The sequence below is a fragment of the Calidris pugnax genome, unplaced genomic scaffold, assembly GCF_001431845.1.
Source record: "Calidris pugnax isolate Ruff unplaced genomic scaffold, ASM143184v1 scaffold18, whole genome shotgun sequence".
In the NCBI taxonomy this organism is placed as follows: domain Eukaryota; kingdom Metazoa; phylum Chordata; class Aves; order Charadriiformes; family Scolopacidae; genus Calidris; species Calidris pugnax.
The window spans coordinates 11,439,434-11,463,205 of NW_015090812.1; the positions used below are offsets into that span (position 1 = coordinate 11,439,434).

The window sequence follows — 23,772 nt, forward strand, 5'->3', positions numbered from 1 at the left end:
TTGATGAGATTCTTACCAAATACAACCCCCAAATGTACTTCAGAAAGGTTTGTGAGACCTTTCTTGGGTCTGAGATTTAGGCTGGTTTCTTGAAGTAATGTGACTCCTGTCTGCTGAGGTCCTCCCCAGCACAACAGAGACAGTGAACTACAAAACCCCTGTTAGTGTCTCATTGAAGGAAACCCTGTAGAGTGGGTTCAGACCTCAGACCCCGCTGAAGTCACAGGGAAGAGATACTTTGCTTCTTCCTGCATCACCGGTAAAGATCATATCAATTCGGATAACAGTACAATTAATGTGTCTTGTGTATTGCAAATGCTTTCAGTGGCATGTTTAATAAAATTATATTTCTATAAAACGTAGGCCTTGACTATAATTAAACTGAGACATCCATATAGATACCAGTAGATAATTTAGTTGCAGGGAAGTGTGTTTTGAAGCAAATAGGGATTTGTTTTCAGTAAGGAAAGCAACCTATTGATTTAGACATGTTCTGCTAAAAATACAAGTTTTACTGCTGTTTGTTCTTTGTGAATAGTTGTTTGAGTACCTTTTATGTTTTATTCAAGCCTCCAATCATTATCAAAGGATTTCATTTTAAAATGTTTAGCAATTCAATGAAGTACAGAACTCATTCGGTTACTTGGTTTCTTTCAAAAATGTTTTCTCTATGAAAGCTACCTTGCCTTCCCGTGGCTCAGGGTATTACAGTTCTCATTTTCTGAGGGGAAAACTGAGTCTACGTGCAAGCTTCAAATAATTGGTTTTCTTTGGGTGACAATATAGGCTTTCATTACAAAGACCAGATTTTTCAGAGTACTGAAGCACAGCTGGTGTTCTTTGAATGGGGGAAGTTGATGTTTCAAATTCTTGGAACCTTCAGAACGTTTTGAGATTGATCATATGTTTTTTCATGGTAAACTGGATTATTCAGAGGAATGCTACTAATGAGAAAGCAAGCCTGCCATCTCTCCAAGAGTGGTGTGACCTACACAGTAATGATCAGACACAACCTGATTACAATTTGCTGGTTTTTATGCACACACATACCCACAAATATCATATTATATGGTATGTCTTCCCTGGCATATCTAATGAAACGCGTACATTTTTTGCTGAGAAGTGACAGAAGAAAAACATATCCCCACACTTCCTTGGAGACAGAGCAGTGCAGAAGAATTCACAGAACTCGGTATTTTTTTCTTATCAACAAGGAAATTCCAAAGCTGCTCTTGGCACTTGGTAATAAATTGCCCAACAGTAGCCAAACAGTTTAATTTAAGACCTGTTCTTCCACAAGCCTCAGTTTTGACACAAGTTAAGATGTAGTCCTTCTAATAGGTAAATACAAAGAAATTTCTGCTCTATAAATAAAAAATAATGCTTTGAATTTTGATTAGCACTGAAAGGCAAAAGAACTACTCAAGAACAGATAAATGTCTGTGCAGACAGATGGACAACTGTGCTGCATCACAGGATGAACTTTTTCAGTAGTCCTCAGGGTCGGAGCCAGAAACTCTATTCCAAGAACCACTCAGAAAATTCCATGTATTGATAATTATAGTAGCTCTATTCACAATGAAAATGAACTCTAGGGCAGAGCTGAGCATGAAGCTAAATATTAAGACCTTAAAGATTTAAAAAAGGACTAATACCAATTAAGATTTGAGCACTCTGACAGCTGTTGAGAATTAAGCTTTTTTAAGCAGCAAACTTTCTACAACGGTTGCCTCTCTCTGGTATACTCTGGCCTCCCACAAGCTCACATTTTGTTTCATTCGCACAGACCCAGTGTGTAGAACCATTCTTTGGATCTTTGATGTTCTTTCCCTATTTTTGAACTATTTCTGACATCTGCCACTCTAAATATTCTTGGACTGGTATTTGCCTCTGGGTTACCTTGAGGTACTGATGGAAAATTCCATAAGAAAGCGAATTTTGTTACCAGTGACAGAACAGCTTAAGTAATATAGATAATACATAAGTTATCATAAGGCATAATGAAAAGAGTGATACTGATTTGCAATGGTGGGTGTTAGACAGTATCTCTCTAAAATTAACTCATTAAGTATCATGCTATGTTCTGAGATAGAAATTTGGAAAACAGCTTCAACTCTACAAATATTAGCTTCTGCATCAAAGTTCTTAGGAGGGTTTGAACTTCCCTCTCCAAGGCTTTTCCCTGCATATTATTTTTACCATGAGACAGGCAGGTATTGGTGAGACATCTGAAAAGATTCTCAACAGTTTAGGACATGGAAGAAAGAGCCCACTGAAGTTCATGACCTTGTAATCACTGTGTAATGCTTTTTGCCGTGGGGTTCATTTTGCGTCCTAAACCATATTACACTGAATATACAGAATGATTGAAAATAATGACTCTTATACAGGGGGGCATGCACTAAATGACAGCCATCTAATGTGACCATTGTTTGCTTGCTCCTGTAACTTGAGGTTACAGTATGCCCTTTCTCCATAGAGTGCACCTGACCTCAATTCAAGAAATAATAAAAAATCCAGAGCATCAGTAATAGAATGTCCAATTTTTTTCCAAAGAAAGCCTCAATAAGTGATGATCTAAACTAATGAAGCTTGATAAATATGATAAGAAAAAACACAAACCCACTGTCAATCATGTCACCTGGCCATAAAAAGAACCTGTCAGACAGAGCTGAGAAAAATCTTCAGAGAATCAGTATCAGAATTCAAGCAAAAGATAGAATAAGTAAAGTTTAAAGTGGTAAGAAATTAATTATGTGCCATTTTACAGGAGCTTTGCTTTCCTGATTTTATTAATTTATCACTGAGCCAATACACTTTCTGCTAGTGCGAGAGCAAGGAAAGCTTTCTTTTCTGTATAATTGGGGACTTCCAGAAATACTTTACTTTTTCCTAAGAATTTTGCTCAACTACTTGAAGAAATCGTACCTATGTACACATCACCAAAATTGGTTTCAGACAATTCAGAGGTTGCTGAAAAATTCTTGCAAATTAAATAGTTATGCTAATCCCTGAAAATCCCTGAAAAGAAGTGACAAATTAATCACATATCAGGGTCATTTTTTTCATCCATCAGTGGTTGAAAAAGTAATATGCATTACTAGTTTTACTTTCTGCTTTGAAACTTCCTTCTCTGATAACAAGTTTTACTGTAGCTTCTGTTCCTGACAAGATATTAAAAAATAGGAAAAATGGTTTACAAAATTAGTTTAGTTTTCAGTCAAAATTAAAATGATTCATACCTAAAGCAATGGACAGCACACAGAAAAATAGAAAGGTTCTTATTAGGAAGGCTTGGGGTGAGAAGTCGTGTTACACATTGACGTTCAGCCAAGTAGTAACCAGTGTCTGATTGCCAACTTCTTTTTTTTTAACATAGTTTGACGCAGACAGAGATGAAGAAGAAGTGTTCTTTGACATAAGTTCGGCAGTTGACAATAAACTATTTGCAAACAAAGAAGCTGCAGCAGGTGAGTTAATATAAGATTTAAAGAACCACTTTTTTTGTACTGCATTTGACATTGGTGGGATGCCTTTTTCATATTCCTCTAGTATTGATATATCTACTGTAGCAAAGTCTTGCTCGACCTCAAACATTCGCACAACCAAGGGCAAAAAAAAAAATCTCTTTACACTTAGAAACTTCATACAAACTCACCTAACATCTTGTTTATCTACAAGCTCACCTTAAAATAGTACGGATAGTCCATGAAACAACTGTATCAATAATACAAAAACTTTCAAAGTTGATTGATTCCAGTTGTCAGCTCTCTGTTTTGGTTCCAGGTGATACCTCAGTGTTCACCAGAAAACCAGTCCAATGAGATTAATGTTCATATTTCCTCCCTAATAGTTGGTACTAATTCTGAAGTTGTGTGTATGTGTCAGGTGTTCTGGGGGGGGTTATTTGTTTATATATTTATTATTTGTGCTTACTGGTGCTTGAATGTCTTCAAAGAAAACGCCTTTGAGGGACAAAGAACTGCAAAAGAACTGAAGCTAAAAATCAAAGCACTGAAAGCCCCAAACGTCTGTCAGAAATATTTGCTTGAGGGGAACAGCAAAAGGTTTGCTGGTGACTTCACAACTTCTTTTTACAGATGACATCTCCAGCTGCCTTCCAAGTAGACTATGAGAGTCATATAGGTAGATGGGGTCATAAAGTGTCTTGTGAAAAAAACAAGAAAAAAAAGAAAATTCTTGGTGAAATATTTTTCTGTAAATTTTCCTAGCTTTATTAGATATGAATAGTAGAGAAAATAATGTATCTGATCTCTCTCTTTTAAGGAAAACTCACTTGTCATAAATCAGCAGACAGTGTAGCTTCAGTTTTTTGTAATCATGAACAGTCATCTGGGGGCTGCCAAGGAAGGGGGAACTGATGAAGCACAATGAAGTCTAGTAGTAGCTTTACATCTATTATCTCTTTTTGACAAAGAGGGGATTACTTTTTTTCTACTAACAAGACATTTGCAAAGAGCAGTAGTTCAGACAGAAAGATTAGGTTGCATTTTGAAGATTTGAAAGGAGGTTCCAAGCCAGCTAACCTACAAAACCCACCCATAAGGCTATTTTTGATAACGTCCAAAATGAGAGAAAGATTAATTATCAAGGCCGGGGGATGTGGGAGTGGGTTTGAGAATGATTAAAAGTGCATTAGCTAAAAAAAAACAGTTTTCTAGTGGGCAGCTTTGAGGTAAGAGACACACAAGAATAAAGACTACTAACTTTTTCCATTAAGTGGCATGCTTACCTCTTTTGTGCTTAGCCTTATTCCTAGAGGCAAGAGATCGATTCCAAACCTAAAATGACATTCCCTCTGTATATAATTGTATTGATAATTACCTGTGGATTTGCTGATTAAACAAGCTAAGTACTGAATAACAAGAAGAGGAAAGAAGTGGCACGAAGGTGCTAGCTCTGACAAACAGATTGACAAAAGTTAAAGAATTTGCACAAACTGGTTGTGATTCTGGGTGAGTTCCAGTCAGTCCCTTGAAAGTCTGATCTACATAATAAATTTCTCACCAAAATAATTGGAGAGCTCAATTTGCACAAATTGGTTGTGATTCTGGATGAGTTCAAGTCAGTCCCTTGAAAGTCTAATCTACATAAATTTCTCACCAAAATAATTGGAGAGCTATGAGCTTTATCAGAAGCCATGCCACGATCATCTTAATTGGTGCCTAACCTGAGCACCAATAATAGTAAGGAGATTTGAAGTAGGATTTCTAGAGATCCTATAAGACCAGATATCTAATTTCCAGAGGTCGCAATTCCGGCATTGTCTTGATCTCCCTTTTTGTGTTTTCATCTTATCAATATATTTCAATTCCTGGTGGTTAATGTAAAAATAGTATTTCTAATATTTTCATGTCTCCACATTGATCTAATTCATATTTTATATCTGTAAAATCCAGTTGTAACCAACTGTGTAACAATATATGCTGAAAGAAAACAATTGAATATTTTTATAGATTAAAATACAACTTTCTCATTGTTGCCTTCTACAACGTATTAAGACTGTTGCTAAGAGCAACAACCTGTCATGAAACTCAGCAGTGTAAGGTTGCAATAAAATTTGTAGTAGAAGCTGCTTACTGAGAGCAACATTAAAATGTAATAATTCTAATGCTAATCAGTCCTTCAGTAAATTATTTCTGTTATATTCCACTTGAAATTTATCTTCTAAGCATTTGTCTTGCCCAAGTGCTTATACGCAACATGTATTAATTGAGTTATTAGACGGTGCTTCAGAGCATGTTCCGTAACATAAAAAAGACTTTTTTGTTTTATTGAGCTTAAACATGGTATTAAGAGAAGTAACATGTTTCACAGGATAATCTTAGATTACTTTTATGACAGTCAGTGTTGAACAGTGCAAATACTATAGTTGTTAAAATATGAGTATGGGTATATTTGAGCCAATGAACCATATTGAATAGAATTGCTACCAGGATTTGAAATAAGTAACGGATTTAAGTAAGGATTGGAAATACATTAGCTGATTTGCCAAAACACAAACGGTCCAAGGAGCAGACTTAATTAACTCACATGATGGGGTATAGCTACCTTGTAATGGGAAGTTAAATCAACTGCAGATAAATTTAGACAGATCAGTACAATTTAGTTTCATTGTATAAATGAATTTAGTGAACTGTGAAAAAGCAATGCTTGACATTTGCATTCATGAAAACTTAAGGATGAACACACTTTCAGAGAAAGTGACACATTTCCAATCCCAGAGCATTGAAATGCTTTACAGGACCAGACATTTATGGCTATGATGGTCCTGGGTTGCATTTCTGCGGATGGAATCACACACTTGCCCTTAACAGCCTTATCTTCTGAGCTTTCCATGAACAAGTCTGTGCAATTCAACTTAGGAGCAACAAATAATACATAAAACACAGCATAAAATTTATAAGCACAGCCTCATGGTGAAGGAAGCAACTGAGTACAGCCCCGCACCCCTCCTGAGGCAGGGTAGTCATTCTCCCTGACTGTCAGACCTGGCAGGAGCAGCTCTTGTCAGCACACCCTTGTACAACTGCAGCCACCCATTAATTCAGCTTGTCCCTTGGTGCTGTGTCATTGGATCCTCCTGGGTTCCTCGCAAGACAAATCTTGATGAATGATGCCTTCAGTGTCAAGATACAAAGCCTAGTGAAAAAAGGGGATGCATTCTAGCTGATCTGCTGTTTCTTTTTTCAGCAGCCTGCTCCTCCCTGGAGAGCTGATTATTCCGTTAGCTGGGATTTAATAAAAACTTCCAACTGATTTATTTTTTAATTGTGCAGTACTCTACCTAATAAAATCCACTCTGTTTTTTTTCCCTAAGGAAAACACAGGGCACATAAAAATGACCAGGTTTCCCTTACCTCAACTGTATGCATGCTCTGAAATTGAGGAAGCACATTTCAAGTAATAAGAATACCTTTCCAGATCAGGTGCTTGCAAGCTACTTCTCCATGGCAGTACAGTTTTCATGCCTTTTCTTAGCTTTTTAGGGTTTTTTTAAGCTATTGAATTTCCCCTTTTGAAATTGATACAGCTACTCAGATCATTTGCAATAGGTTCATACAAGAACATGAAGGCTTTAAGTTAAAGAATAGCTGAGATTATCTGGTAGAGTGGGGGCATCCCTTTGAAAGGAATTAGGACAATTCAGACTGCAAGACTTTCCTCCTAATAGTAAGCAAGTATTAATTTTTTTATAGCCTAGTTCTCAAGAACTCAGAAAACTCAGAACACAACTCAGAAAAGGCAATGAAACTTACTTATGATCAGTTTTGTTGTCAAGAGCAAGAGATGTGCAGCCTGCAGACTCATTGAAAACAGCAGGGCTTGTTTGCTTCCAAATGCTTTAACCGATCCTCCTCTTTTCCTTAAGCCAACGTTTTGTGTTTCTCCTTTGAGAGCTGAACATTGCCACAAGTTTTACAGGGAATGCTGCTGACTGAAATGTAGTCTTAGAAAACCTAAGCTAAGTTTTGAATGACCCACTCTTTCTAACACTCTGCGCTCGGCTTTAGCCTTGTCAGTAGCTTTGCCTGGCACCAGGGTTATGGACTCCCAGGACCTCGCAACGTGGCTATCTGGTACACTTCTGCTGCCGTGCATAGTACTAATTAGTTAGCAAGCCTGTTGTCCTCCCCTAGAAGCCCTCTTTTAGCAAGATTTAGTACAAACTCAGCAAAATATGCTCCCTCCAAAACCAAACAGAGCTGGTGGATAGCAAAATACTCATGCTTATTCATACTGCACCAGGGAAATACTCTTATATGTCCCATCATCTTATCCTGGGAGTAGCCATTTGCTTCAATTAATCTCTGGTAGGTTTGTCTTCAGGCAATTTGAGAAGGGTAGAGAAGTCTGTATACTATTCAGCGATAGACAGTTATGGATTTTGTTAGTTTTCATTGAACCAAGACAGAAAAGACTTTTTCAATTTTCCTTACCTTCCTTGAATATACCCTAAAAAGGAGTGATGCTTCCCCAAGGAAACTGGTGTCCTAATTCAAGAAAAAATGCCTTAAGAAGCTTGACCATATTAAAATTGTAAAACCACTTTAGCTTTTATCACTTAAGATACATTATGCATGAGTGTTCATTTTCAGCCTGACCTTTACATTTAAGTTTGCAGCACCATATTTCATATTAACGTTTCTAGCTAAGGATACATACTGCTCTTGGTAGTTAAGTGACAGTTAATCAAATACTTGCACACAAGTGCCTTTAAAAGTGATTGATGTGTCAAGGTAGGCCAGTGCTGGTGACGAATGAAGCTTAGTTAAATTATATTATCAACAATGATACAACGTTGAGAGTGAGATGTCAGCTGTGTAAAATAAATCAAAAAATTAAGGTTCTCTCAGCAGTTGTAAATCTGTTTGGTTGCATATATCTTTTACAGACAGGTATTTTCAGAAGATGATAAAGTGTATATGCCAGAGAACATGCTGCATATGTACATGTGACATTCTACAGTAGCAATAGTATAATCCTTTTCTGTTATTTTTTTTATACAATCTGATAAAGTATATGTGAACACTGTGGGGTGGGGAGGGAGAACAAAAACACCAGCAGATGGTAGACCCAAGTCTTTCCCTGGTATCTCTTACGTAGTCCAAAGGGTTGCATCAAAGAGAAATTTGGCAGCAATTGTAATATGGATTGTGAATTAAGACACCCTGGAATCATCATCTCTACCAAGCAGTTATGGTTTTAGTCATCATGACATCCAGTTCCTCTCCTCTGTTCTCTCTCTTAGTGATGTTTAGTTCACCACCTACATAGATTATTACTATGTAAACTTTAAAAGCAAACAAAAGCAGATAATACATAAATGCATCTGGCGCAAATTGAACTGCAAAATCTGTTATTGATAGTGCTTATTACAGACAGCCACCCATACAAACATCTCTGATGGTGAGAAAACAACTCCAGGTCAGCAGTATTCTTAAAACTGTATCTTCTCAATGCTAGTGCTTGCAGGAACATCAAACCAGGTAGAGACACTTGTAACCCAGGAGGGACAGAGTTGTTTTCTCTTTCTCATCAGTGATCCTGTCTGACTAGGGACATGAGGGCACAAAATAAAGCACACCTTGTACTTCCCCTGGTGTTACCTGTTGCTCGCCACATGAAGACAGTGATTGGATTCACCTATGGCTACTGTCTGGTTACAATTTTTAGATCCCTGTGTGTCATTACAGTATTTTTGTTATTCTCATTTTAATAATTCTGTGAAAAATACTCCTATAGTCACACGCCTATTGACATTTTAATGTGTGCTGAATACATGCAGGATTTAGTTTAGGTCTGCACCATCTGGAGGACACAGGAGACTTTCCTTCCTTGTTGCGCAAGAGTGAGATAATCTGAATGGGGCAATAACACCAGACTATGAATATGCTACCCATACTACACCCTTCCTATGTTTATATAGGGAGGTGATTAGTGTTTTATCCTGCCATTCCAATTTAGCAATGACGACCCCTCTACATGACTTCTTGAAATACCAAACCCAGTTTCTGTTATCCTGTACCTTCAGCAGTTCAGGTGAAGTTAACTGTGAAGCTCCGCCAGGTCAAGGCTTCTCAGCAACTGAATTTTGTCATTCCAAGCGCAAAAGGCTGCATGACTTGCTGACCCTGCCACAGGAAGGTGACAGGGAGAAGGGGCAGAGACACATTGTCACCCTGGAAAGCAGTGGGATAGGAATGGGGACTGTGGCTGCAGGAAGCATGCTGCTTTTGTCCCCTACCAACATCACTCCAAGATGCTTATCTGCTAATCACCAATTAGTCAGTATTTCCTTTCTCTTTCCTAAACATTGTTTGTATTCTTCCCTGAGCCAAAATCCCCGTGGCAACTTTACAATTGCAAGTCATGACACACAGAACACTCTGTCCAATAAATTTGCAATCTAGCTGATACAATTCACCCTTTAGTATAACCATTCCCAATTAAGATCTGTGGTAGCTTTTATGGATGCTTTAAAGGCTTTGCTAGTGGAATACCATTCAGGAGGATACTCTAGCGCATGTGAATTGTTCCTTGGATCACAGTTTTTGCATATGTACAGACAACTGGAAATATTATAGTGTTTCATCATATAAAGTGAAAATTTCCAATCCATTTCTGAAATCTAGTTTTCTTTCCTATTTTAGGGCCAAATGAACTTGATTGCAGTCTGATTATGGATTCTGGAGATGCTGTTTATACAGAATTTGACTTTGAAGACCAGGTAATTGTATGGCCTCTCTCTAGACAGTTTTCTAGTTTATGTACATACTGTGTGATACCATTTGACTGAACAAGTTAGTGAAACTTTAAGGGTACAAAGGGCTTTTTAAGTAAAATTAAATAAATAAGTAAAATAAGTAAATTCGTGATACACAGAGGTTACTTTCTGGTTATGAAGAAAGAGTGAATAATACTGTGGTATTAAGAGCCCACATCTTCCATTACTGTACGTTGCTGAGTTGCTTCCACAAATTCTAAAATGTTGGCAAAAGTGGCAAACAGAAGTGTTGGAATGCACTGTAAGTCTACTGTATACTTAAGAAGAGGGAGTAAAACATTTTTCAAAGGAGAAGCATGGAAGCAAAAAAAGTGTTAAATGTAATTAAAAATGTTAAATTAATTAAAACCAAATCAAACATTCTCCCCTTGAAAAAATGTTTTTAACAGTAGAATAACAACAAATGCTTACAGTGTGTTGAAACCAGCATTTCTCCTGATCCTATTCTATCCACATCTAAAAACTAGATTTTGGTAGTGTTTTTCTTGTACATAGGAAGAAAGAAGGCTAGAGAGGGCAAAAAAAGTTGTATACAACTTTTGCCTCTAATCTTCATTTCAGCATCGATAAGGCCACATCTGAAGTACTGTGTCTATTTCTGGGCTCACCAGTACAACATCTGGAGCTACTTAAGAACTTCCAGCAAAGGGCCACTAAGCTGATTAAGGGGCTGGGCCATCTCTCCTACGAGGAAAGGCTGAGAGAGCTGGGAGTGTTCACCTCGGGGTGTGCGTGTGTGTGTGTGTGTTTCATCAATGTGTACAGAAATCTGAACGGAGGGTGCAAAGAAGGTGGAGCCAGGATCTTTTCAGCAGCGCAGGACAAGAGGCAATGGGCACAAACCGAAACACAGGAGGTTCCTGTGGCTTGGATACTGTGCTAAGGATAAATGTTATTATTATTGTTACTGTGGTGTGAATAAGCTTTAAAAGAATTACTTACAATTAGAAAAAAAAAAATAGTCTGAAGCCATCTGCCTATCACGCTGCCATACTTAAGGGTGGTGATTTAGTATGTTTTGGTTTCTGCCTTTCACTTTTGCACAGCTCTGCTTGCATTTTCTTCAATAATACTATAAACACTTCTCTCAATTTGTGAACAGCTTGGCAAAGAATGTTATTTTCTGTTTCTTTTATCATTCAACTAAATGCAGTTGCAAATATTCTCACCTCTTTCCTCATTATTTGCAAAAGATATCTTCTGAAATTTCAAAGCTAGTAACAAAATCAGGACCAACAAAACTGAATTTTTATTCAGTATCATCCATTCATTCATTGGTTTTCTTTCACACTATTCAATGCAATGCTTTATCCTCACCTGCAACATGTTATATGTTCTAGCCCTATTCATTTCTATTAATTTATGATCCTCTTACAGTTCTTTTCAGCTCATTTATTTCAGTTTGGCTTTTTTTTCAAGTAGACAGCTCGCCTCTGTCTCCAAATCTCATTTTAAATCCCATTCTTAAGTTTCTTGTCATCTTTGTCTTGACTGTACTACTTCTTTATTGCAGAGTTTAGGCCTTTATGGCCTATAAATCGGAATATATATTTAAATCATGTTTGGATTATGTTAGTGTTAAATTTTGCACTCTAAACATTCTAAATACATTATTTTGGCAGAGTATGAACACTAAAGAAATTATACTCTTGGTTTATAGTGTTTGAAATGCTGTTCAAATAATAAACACAAGTTTTATATTTACAAAATAAAATTAACAGGAAGAAATATATGAAAATCATATAATAATTTATTATTTCAAGTTATATGGTTCACTGATGACACGTTGCACAGTTCACAAAAGCACTGACTAGTTTTAAATGAATTTGAACATGGTTCAGGCGTGAGACCAGACAAGAAGACTGAGATGGGACCTTATTGTCTTTGTCAATAGCAAATATTCTTTTTGCCAGATGTGGCAGCTTGCTTTTCTCATCATTTTGCCAGACCAACACATTGCCATTCTGGCAAGAGTGCAATACTGTTATCAAACAGAGGAGGAGAAATGAAGTAAAAGCAGTGCTAAAAATGCTTCAGTCAAAGAGAGATATATAAATATGAAGTGGCTGACAATGACTCTCTTCAACTGCAAGTTGATACCTTTGATACTTATTGGTGTCTTTTTTAAAAATATAAATATTTTGGTTACTAATTACTATTTTTATACCCAGTTCATATGAAATGCCTTGTACAAATATAAATAAAATATAAAGGAGAAAGAAATTGCAACCAAAAGCCCTTACCATCTAAATTTGCAAATGGTGCAAGGAAGTATTATATACAGAAGCAACGAAGGGAATGGAGATTGCCATAAAGTCATAATACCATCTAGCTACCCAGTCTGAAAAAGAAAATTATAAATTACTCTCAGGAAGAAAAGATCAATAACTAAAATCAGGAGTGAGGAACTGCTGACATTTGAAACTTCAGCTCATTTTGACTATGGCAGTGATTTAATACTCCAGTGATTTACCACATGCTGTTTACGAATTGCATGAAGCACCAACACTCTTTACTCAGAGAATCTCAAGTGGGAAAGGAACGCGTGTCTGGATACAAATGTGTCATGCAGCGATGTTATTGCATAGGAAATCTGTCATGAGAATGTGGGGGATAAGAAGGCTTGTTTCTAAGCAACCTTGCACAGCTGAGCTGCTAAAAATGGCTGAATTTTAGCAGAACATCTTGGTAGTCAGTGAACAAGAGGAGTTGGGGGTTAGAGCAACATGTACTGAAGACAAAGGCACAGCTGGGGATGAGTATCACTGGGCACAACTGAAATGGACATAAAGAGATACCTTCGCATTTTCTCATTCTTGGAATGAGCCACGAAAAACCTCCAGTGTAAACTAAGCCAACAAAGAAGTTACTGAGTTCTTCAGATCTAAGCTACTTCTTCCAGAATAACCTCTCTTACTGGCAGGCAGGAACAAGTAGAATGAGTGGTGTGGTTCCAACTATCGATGTAGTCATCAGCTCATCTAGGAGTGCTCCAAAATTCAGCAAAGTATTCAGAGAAACACTCGGTGCCTGTTACTGAAACAGTGCAAAGCAACACTAACGCAGGCTAAGATCCTAAGATCTGGCTTTTCTGGAGGAGTATGCAGCGGAAATTGAATGAAAAATAACTCTGAAAAACCTTGAGCTTTGTATTCTACATTTTATAAATGAACATTCAATTAAATTAATGTAACTAAATTAAAAGCAAGCTAAATTAAAAGCACCAGCTATGTATGAATGCTTCAAGAACTAGAACACTTCTAATCACTAAAACCCTACAGCACTGAAAGCCAGGAGGGAAATACCCACATTTAAAAAAAAAAAAAAAACACAAACCAAACACAAACCAAACACAAACCAAACACAAACCAAACACAAACCAAACCACAAAAAACCAAAACAAACAAACAAACCAAACACAAACCAAACACAAACCAAACACAAACCAAACACAAACCAAACACAAACCAAACACAAACCAAAAAAACACAAACCAAACACAAAAAAACCACAAAAAAAAAACAAAAAAAAAAACAAAAAAACCCAAAACAAACAAACAAACAAAAAAAAACAACAACAGAAACCAACAAACCAAAACATTTTTTTCTCCAAATCAGTAACCACTACTTTCTGTTCTTGCTTAAATCTGTAGCTGTCAGATCATGTATTACAGAAGAATAATCTAGCTTTTTAAAATGAGTGCCCAAAATATATTCTTCCAAAAAATATAAATAAAAGCAGACAGTACCTCTCATTGAGAATGGCTTGTGGAAAAACCAGCCAAAGTTTAACATGGTAGCAATCTCTATAGACTTTTCTGGAGTAATGATTACATTAATCATGGCTTGATTGAAAAACATAAAAGCACTGATAGATAAACTGATAATTTTTAGCCATATTAAGACATCCAGAGTGTGTTTTGTGCCAGTCATTTTTGAGTGCAACAGTGTAGCTTCTAATGAGGGAAGATCTGTGCTTTATAGAATATTCTCAATATGCAGAACTTGCTGTTGACGTGACTAGTGGCTGTTTAGTATAAGGATTGACTTTTGCTGCTGGAATACTCTGAAGTGTGATACAGGTTTTCACTGCTCACTGTGTTCATTTCTGCTTGCCATTTAATTTTTCAACTTTGCCAGAGAGGCTGTCAATATAATACCACTTGTTTCCAGAGATCAGTCAAGTTTTATCTTTAAGAACTGAATTTTTTAATTAGAAACCTACCATTTGGCTTATTTCAAGTCCATTCAGGCCAAAAGGGAGTATTGAAAAATTGGCATCAGTGAATCCCATCAAAGAGTTCCAGGAAAAAAGAGCATCCAATTATTTTCTTGTGAAACAAGGCTTTCAAGACAACCTTAGCTAGTCTGAGGAATATTTAGACTAATTAGAGAGAAAGTTATGACATGCAGTCAGACAACTGTAGAACAAAGTGCTTATAGAATTGATAACTTTAAAATTTAGGAAACATGAAAATCAGGTAAACTGCAGGTAAACTGCAGGGGAATATATTTCACATCTACAAAACATGGAAATGCATTCCTCAAAGGAAATTACCAGTTCATAACTGAGGCATTTCCATGTCCTTCCAAAGTCAAACTGCATTTACTTATGCAATGGCATATGCAAATTGCCTTTTTTTTTTTTCCCCAAGTGTGTCAAAGACCTAGGAAAAGTAGATGCAAAAAAGACCGAAAGATAATAAAAGGTTTTCTGTTCAGCAGTGACAAGCAATCTATTGAATTAAGAAAATTGCATAACCCAATCTTTGCTGCAAGTGCAGAATGTTTTATAATTAGAAAATGTGACAGCTCACTTGAAAAGCAACAAGCAAAACCAAGATGAAGTGGAGGAAAAAAGCCCTCAAAGAGATTTACTCTCATTCTAACAAGAGGAAACAAGCTCTTGATTAAAAGTTGTTGCCATGTAGTGACAACTCCTCTTACAGCTCGCTGTCATTTCCCACCCAGAGCACATACAGATCCAGGCTTTAGGGCAGCAGGAGGAAAGCTTTAAGTGAACTGATGCAAAACAGACTCTATTGCTACCAAGACTGCAACAATGTTTCCGGTCTGACAGATTATCATGGCTTGAATGTTACATATTCAGGAGAGATAATGAAAAGGCCCTGAAAGTCTCTTTTCAATGCAGAAGCAGAACACAAGTATTCCTAAAACTGATGGGCAACAGCAAATTGAAACCTCATTTACCTAAAGCTCTGTGTATTAAACCAAAGACCATTTTCCTCCATTTACTATGTTTCAAATCAGTTGCCACTGTGCTTTGACTCCATTTTCTCTACCTGGAAGATACAATCAATTTATTTAACCCTTCAGACACAGGGCTCCAGGGATTGACATTACAATACAACAAAAAGCAAACTGCACATCTCTGTTAGCTGGAAAAATTTTCATTGGGACTTCTAAACCTACCTTTCAAAATCAGATAAACATTGATTAAATTATTTAAGAGCTCAGATCGAGAACGTGCTTAATTGTGTTCCTTCTCCTTACTTGAGAACATAAAGAACTTCTAGTATAAAACCAGTTACATTCATATATGCTGTGCAGCATTAATCATTACAGGTTTTAGTACCTTACTCTTACCAAGAGTATCCAGAAGCCATTTGGACTTCTAATGCTGAGCATTTCTGCAGTGTCCATTTCTCTTTCTCTGATAGATAGTGGTATCAATTTGAATAACAGATTCTGGTTCTACAGGGAAACTTATTAAAATGGCAGTATGTGATAGAAAAGAAAACAGATTCTAGGAAGCTCAGAGAATGATTGTGAAACTCTGTACCCTCAACGTTTGTTTTTGTTAAAGAGCACAGAAAGGTGGAGTCCAATCTAGTTTAAAGATATCTGCAAAAAGAGATAATGCATAAGCATCCAAAGAGATGAAAGAGCTGGAGAGGCAGGCCTCACTACAGAGAAAAGATGTTTAATAGAAATGTACTGAAGTCAATGAACAATCTGTTCGGTTCAAGTTGCCATGGAAACTATCCTATTAAACGCTTAAAAAAAAAATCAGTTCTAGAAACAAAGTACTACAGTTTGCCTGTTACAAAGTGCTCCCTTAATAAGCTCAAGCCAAGTGTTTTGAGGCTTCTATATAATTTTGTAAGCTTGAAGAATTATTTTTCTCTTTCAAAATCACTATTGTACACTGTAGTAAAGGCATGTAAAGGAAAGCCTACTGCTCTACTTCCACCCATGCAAACCATGGCAAAAGGGGCAAGAAAAATTGCCATAGGCTCAATCTGCATTTTTTCTTTGGAATGCCAGAAACAGTTGCTTGCTCCTCCTTTCACATACATTGTTCTGATTTACTTTCTGATGATACAGATATTAGGGGGGACTGAGCTGCCAAGATTAGTTGAAGTCTGCATCCCTATTCCTTTTCTGAGTTTGAACCAAAAGTTGCTGCCTGCAGCTCTGGTGAGCAGTACAGGGCACGAGGACTCAGTTAAAAGGATGGTGAGCTCATGTGAGTTGCTGGAGATTAAACAGTGACAGCATCATTCTTCAAGATGTGCTGCATTTATGCTCCACTGAATACTTTTGCAGTAACTTAGGAAGCTCTTCTCTGTGGCTTGTGGAAGGTGTGTTTAGAAAAAAGCATCACAATTTACACTCTCTCACCCTCATTTTTCTAGGCTATAGCACTAGGACAGTGTACCTCCTTTCCTCACACCAGCTTGCCCCTCTGCCACTTTGCAGCTAAATTTACAAGTTCTGTATTTTACACGTCTACCTTTACAGCCCAGAGAACCTGCCTAATTCTTAGGGCATATCAGGCATCCCACACAGTTGATGCAAATAGGACTCACATCAGAACATTTCACATTGCACCTAAAGCTGATAAAGAAATGCAAAGGTGTATTTTAAATCCCCCTCTCTCTGCCTCCTAGATTTAGACGCCTTACTCAGGGCTGTGGATGGGTTCTGTTCACATAGCCCAGTGTCCCTGAAGACAGATAGCAAAGCCCTTTCTTGAAAAATATTTGTAGCAACAATTCCTATATTTTAAAGCATTCAAGAAGAAACATCTTTTTATAGAAAATACTAATATTTCTCAATCATGGCCAAAGTACATATTATAGATTTTTACATTTACATATTAAACTACAGTGGTTGCAAGGATGCAATTTTACTATATAGGGTACAAAACAGCTCTTTAAATAACTTATTTGTATTATATTGAAGCATAAGGATGGGTTGGCTGGGTACATTGGAAACATTAAAAAAAAATTCTCTATGTATTTTCAAGAAGCCATATGGTTCCTATTTGGTGTCCTTTCCCTCCTTATGTATCCCATGATTGTGCAGTCAGCTTTAGTCAATTTAAGCTTAAATATCAGTCGTAAGGAGTGAGAGGTGGCCTAGTTTTAGAATTCCTTCACGCTAGTGCATGTCAGATCTGTGGACTGTTTCTTCCCATTGTTAAATTCCTTCTTATCAGAGAAGTTCTTTATAAATACTGCAAAAGTTCCTCATTGAAAGTTATAAAACTACCTAATAAAACATAAATAGGTGTTTTAGTAAACCTAGAATATGCTTAGTGAAATGTTAAGCAGAGAAGGTCTTTGAGAGGTAAAATTGAACACAGCTGTCAACTTATATCTTAATAGCAGCAAATCATAGGATCTGAGGCCACATGCTTGTCTTATTTTTAAAACACCCTATTCTTGTCCTTCTCTGTACTAAGATCTTTCAGATGATGCTCTACTTCCATATTTTAAAAGGTCTGTTCTCATTAGATACATTTCCTGGGTCTACATTTCTTCCCTCTTTCCCTCTGCTGCAATTCTGTGTGTTACATGTCTATCAATTATGTATCTGTGCATGTGTCTTTTTAGTAAACGGCAAATGTGGTCAGGGCATAGCAGTGCCAGCAGCCCTTACTCACTGTCTCAAGACCAGATCATCTGCCACACAAGGGAAAGGCATCTACTCATTTTTGTGGTGCCATCCTGAAACCAAACAACCTATTTCTCTTTTTTCACTAGCAGTGCTAGATTATGACTGGTAAGATAAAGAACAGAGCTTTATATCAAACACGTTACTACACAGTAATGTGTATAGTTACTTGGGTAAGTGCTGCGACGTGTGATACTGGGTGGGTTTAGAAAGAGCTTGGAAGGGGAGCAAGCGATAGAAAAGACATTTTTGAACATACTGGCAATTGTAGACATATATAATAGAGGACAAATACTTTCATCTTAAAGAATCAGATAAAAGAATACATATATCTTAAAGAAAATTAAATGTCCTTAGAAAAATCAGATTACAAGTGAAAATTACATTCTCCCCTTGACTCCTTTGCTGTTTATATTCCTAAAGACAGTTTGAATTCCTGTAACAAATCTTTAAAATTAATGATGGGTTACTACACCTGTCATTGAGTTTGATCTTCATAAAATAATGGAGGTCATGTTAACAAAATAAATGGGTGGTGCCAAGGTGATGCATGGAAGTAGCAGCATAATATTTTCTAGGTTATCTGTGGAAAGTAACACCTTGAACATTCAGTTCGTCCAAGAGGAACAATTGCTGAGCTCCACCACAACTGAATCTTATCAAAGTGTTTGTATCTTTTTCTTTTTGGAAATTTAACTGACACTGGCTTACAGAAAAGCCTTTTTCATCTAAAGTTTAAAAAAAACCTGCACACCAAAACCAGAAAACAAAACACCAAAAACCCCACAACCCAAAACCACCCCAAACCATGGAATTTCTAGCCCTCAGAAAGCAACATAAAAGTTCGGGCAGAGAAACTCTGCATATGGTGCCAACAGAGTATGATTTGAGGGATTCATTCATTAGCATTGTCATTAGCAGTCTAAGAAAAGGAGCTAAGCGATGCCAAGTTTGCAGTTCAAATGCACTGGAAGGTCCCCTGCTGCACTTCTCTGCTGCAGTGGCTTGATGTAACAAAAAGCCCCTGGGAGAATTTATACCAAGCAGCATAAATAGGCCACATAGAGAAGAATCATTTAAGGAATTATGGCAATTTACAGAAAAGAAGAAAAAAGGAAAGGAAAAATAGTGATAACTTTTGGGAAGAATTTTGTGGGCGCTGAGAACTTTTAATAAACATAGATCTACTGAAAAGTAACTGAATACTGTTTGTGACAAAAGTATTTTACAATGAGCAATAGATAATAAGTATCAACTGGTAATTTGGGTGTCCAGTTTCTCAAATGTCTTCAAAACACAAAGATATTTAAAAATCAAGCCCCAGTTCTTCTTCAAGCTAGATATAATGCTTTCCCTCTAATTTTGCCTTTTAAACTCAATATAAAAATTGCAAAAGTAGCGTTTGTTTTACCAGAACACTCTTAGGCTGCTCTGTTGTGCAAAATGCCGCTACCACGCTGGGAGAGGTGTTCTTACTGCATACCTTGGTTGGTAAATTTGCCCTTAAAAGGGTTTTCTAGCGTCTGGAAATCAATATGAATCTAAATAAATTCTGCTTTCATTTTCATGGATAATAATTACATGTATTTTTTGTCATTTAAAAAACCTACAGAAGTTAACAAAACCCCAACCTTCCCACACTGTAGCAAGCAGATTTTGATTTTTCCACTCTACTGATAGATACTCTTCTTCATGCTATCAAAGAACAAGAATGAAAAATCTGAAAAAACACTGCTTATCTTTAGAAGACAGATAACTCTGTCTTGGTTTACAGGTGTTAAAAATGACTTAATCTCTACCTCTTTATAGCTAGAAATTTGTTTTATTTTCAGAACTGATAATAAGGTTTATTTTAAAAGAATAGCAGTAGAGAGATTCTGACTTTGCTAGAAACCCAAAAGTAAAATGGAATCATAGTGATCTTATAATCCATCAGCATTTTGTAGATGTTGTTACAAACACTGATTTTTTTGCATTTTCAAGTTTTATGCACTCCGAACAAGAAAAACATCACCTCAAATAACATTAGCGCTGTTCTGATCTTAATTCCTATTAGACCCTTTTGACACAAATAACTCCACTCTGCTAAGCAGTATGAACTGTATAAGAAGATATGCGTTTCAGGGAAAGAAAAGCCTTGAAATCCAAATGTATTTATACAGTTATATTATTTTATTTACACATATTCATTAATTCTGAACCAGAGGAGGTCAGAGCACAGCCATCCCTGCTTTCCAGAGGCATACTTTAACACTCAGCTTGCAGAAAACAGCTCAGCCTCAAAAAATGATTTGAATCATAAATCAAATTTAAAGGCAAGCAACTGTATGGCTCGTAAAATCTTTTCCCAGGGACCATTGCCCATACATAAAACCTGCGGCTAACCCAGCATATCTCATAAAACCTAAACATTTGCTCTTACAGGAAGAACACAGGAATTTAAAAGACAAGTTCCAAAGATGAGCTCTGATTAGCCCAAATTTCTTCCAAAGTTTAACTTTGCCCAGCTACAGCTTGCTCAGGGTCTTTACCTTTTGCAATATATGTAAGGAAACCAGTCAGCGATAACCACATTTTTATAAACAGAGGCTGCATACATCTAATCTGAAAGACTGTTGTCTGTGATTAGGTATATGTCTATTAAATCCAGCTGCAAACACATGTCAAATTCTAAAACCACACAGATTTATCAGACTGGACTGTGCTGAAGCAGACAAATTGTATATCCAGACGATGCTCAACAGACATCTCATACTGCTCTCTGATTCCTTAAACTATATTTAATCAGCGAGACAGTTTATTTAATTGGGAGCTAAAGCTGATCTTAAGGGTACTAGATGTAGAAGCATCATCTGCAAACATCTGAGATTTCGTTTAATATTACTTTATCGAGGACTAAGAATTCAAAGTAAATATACTACAGGCTTAAGAGGTGCAATTGGAAATCTAAGTCCTAAATCTAGTTCTGCTTCTATATATAACTGTGTTTACATCAACAAGTCACTTAATATCTCTGCTAAAATGGAAATGCCCATGCCTCTATTCCCACAGGAAATACAGGAAAGATTTATGTGGAATTGTAGTGTTATTTGAAGAAATTAAATGCTACAGGAGTACCAGTGTTTTGCATAACTAACAGCAGGAAAGGGAGAATTATACAACTACAGTGTGCTAAGAAATTGATGGTTGTGTACCTGCATCAAAGGGATGCTGATGAGATCACCATAATAAATCCACATGGTCAGTTCTTGCCAGTGTCCTGCTTTCAGCTAGAACAGAGTTAATTTTCTTTCTAGTAGCTGCTGGGTTTGGGTTTAGTATGAGAAGAATGCTGATAATACATACTCTTTAGTTGTTGCTTTCTACTGCATACATTATGTCATTCTGCACTAAAGTTGTGTTTGTCTATGCTGGGTTTTTTTTGGTTTTGTTTTTTTTTTTGCTTACACATTAATTTCAATTCTCAGCAAATGTTTTTAGGCAGAGAAAATGTAGTGTTTATTTGTTTAAATAATTTATGCCTGACATGCTCCTTTGAATGTTTACATTCTCAAATCCAATCTTGAAAATTGAGCATAATTTTAGGCAACAATCATGCTATATTTTAAATTCAGTCTCACTCTACTGCCTCTTTTTTTCCCTTAATCCATGATTATTTATCCTCTGCAGTAAATTTCTAGGAGGAACTCTTGTTATATCTGTTAGAAGTCTGAATAAAATGTATCAGGCACTTTTCACCACTGTATTCGTGAAGCATTCAGGTGACAACAAGGTGATAAGAGAAATGCTTTTCCTCTCTTCCATGTTACAAAAAATACCCCCAAACCGAAAAAGCAAACCAACAAGGACTGGAGCAGGGCTTATTATTGTGTAACAGAAAAGCTTTCTCATTTCATCAGGTAATAAATATTCACAACAGTTGTCATTAAATTCTAATAAAGAAAATGTCCCTTCTTTAGATTAAAAAAAAAAAAGAAGATATTTTATTGCTTTCTTTAAAGTGATACAATTTAAGAGTCCTAATTCATTAGTAGCAAGACAAAGATCTGGAGAATTCTGTATCATTTCCTTATTATATGCTGTGACTTACTGCCAGTTTGTTTTATTATGGAAATTACCTCACAGCCTAGCAATGACAGGCAGTAACTCATTAACCTATGAAGTACCTATTACTAATCAGATATTTACTAATAATGAGTTAAATGACAAGAAGTCAGAATACAGTCAGAAGTTTGCATTTTTGAACTCCTAAGGGCAAATGTCAGATAAGAGATTCTTTATAGGTAGCAAACTTCTCTGTTTAGCAATGATTTTAATGTACCACTGATACTCTTTAAGCAGTTACATGGTCAGTTATGCCCCACTAACTGATATATTTCCAGATAATATTTGTAGGTATAACCTGAGTCTAACAGCATCTGAAATTACAGACTACCCATCCTTTGTCAGAGGTCATTACATATAAGATTATGATCTTCGTCACCTGGCTTTCACCTAAATGGAAACGGCTATACTGAGAATACAGAGATTGTTCTGCTGTTAAATCACTGTATTCCTGGTGGCAATTTGGTGTAAAATACTATTAGCAATCTAGTAATTGGTGGGTCTTTTCCTAATGTGATCGCTTGCTAAATCCAACAGGTTTTTTTTCCAAGTGCTTTAGTAACCAGGCTTTCAAGCTGATATAGGTCAAATCATTCTCAGTTTAGAGACCTAATTACTAGAAAGACACAATTAGAAATAGGTATTGTCAAATGTACATATAAGGGACTGGCATTAACCAGGATGCCGGTCTCTCCCACTCTCTACAAGGGACTGCAAGCCAAACAGCAAGTCTAGCCCCTCACCCAGATCAGTAGAAAAGCTGGTTGTACTTTTGAAGAGATTGGGAGGAAAAAGGTGAAGGGAAATGGTTCTAGGTCAGGTTTAGGTATAGAATATTGAAAACTCTGTAGGAATATGTTGTCATCAAAACCGAATTAATTGTAGCCCCACTGTTCTAATCTGTTTCTCCAGACTTTTCTTGGAGCTCCCCTAGAGACCAGGCTTTCAGGACCTCTTTCCACTCCTCACTCCTGATGCCATTCAGTTCTGCCTGAAAATGGAATAACTTATTCTCTGAAATACAGGAAAGCTTATTTTGTCATGGAAATTCAGCAAGGCTGGTGGTCCCGTTAGTATCAATCTGTGTGCTCAGTTGTTTTATAGAATTATGAAACAGATGCTCCTTGGGGGCGGGGCGGGAAGTGAAGAGAAAAAGCAATTCTTTTGAAAACAATATTTCTGCACCTGAAAAGTGAGCAGGTACACAAATAAACAGAATTCATTATTTCAATGTTCTGGCTTCCAATCATTGTCACTGTCACACTTCCTGTTTACCTGCTTTTGAGTTGTAATTAGAATTCAACTTAATGGCTTTTCATAGCACTTGTTCCTTATGTGAGTGTGGCTTATTGGTTAGTTAACCTGTTGTTCTAGTAAGGCAGATATGGTTGGTCAAGTAAAAGCAGCTGGTAACTTACTTAGCTTCAGTTCTGTCTC

General features: G+C 36.7%; 1 protein-coding gene across 1 annotated transcript in view; it reads left to right on the forward strand.

The window, feature by feature from the left end:
* The window catches only part of AK5 (adenylate kinase 5), a 101,153-nt gene that overhangs the window by 44,975 nt on the left and 32,406 nt on the right, over nt 1–23,772 (forward strand). The window contains exons 7-8 of the mRNA XM_014939166.1: nt 3,380–3,470; nt 10,176–10,252. Of these exons, the coding sequence (XP_014794652.1) occupies nt 3,380–3,470; nt 10,176–10,252 (168 nt within the window). The remainder of the gene's footprint in view (nt 1–3,379; nt 3,471–10,175; nt 10,253–23,772) is intronic.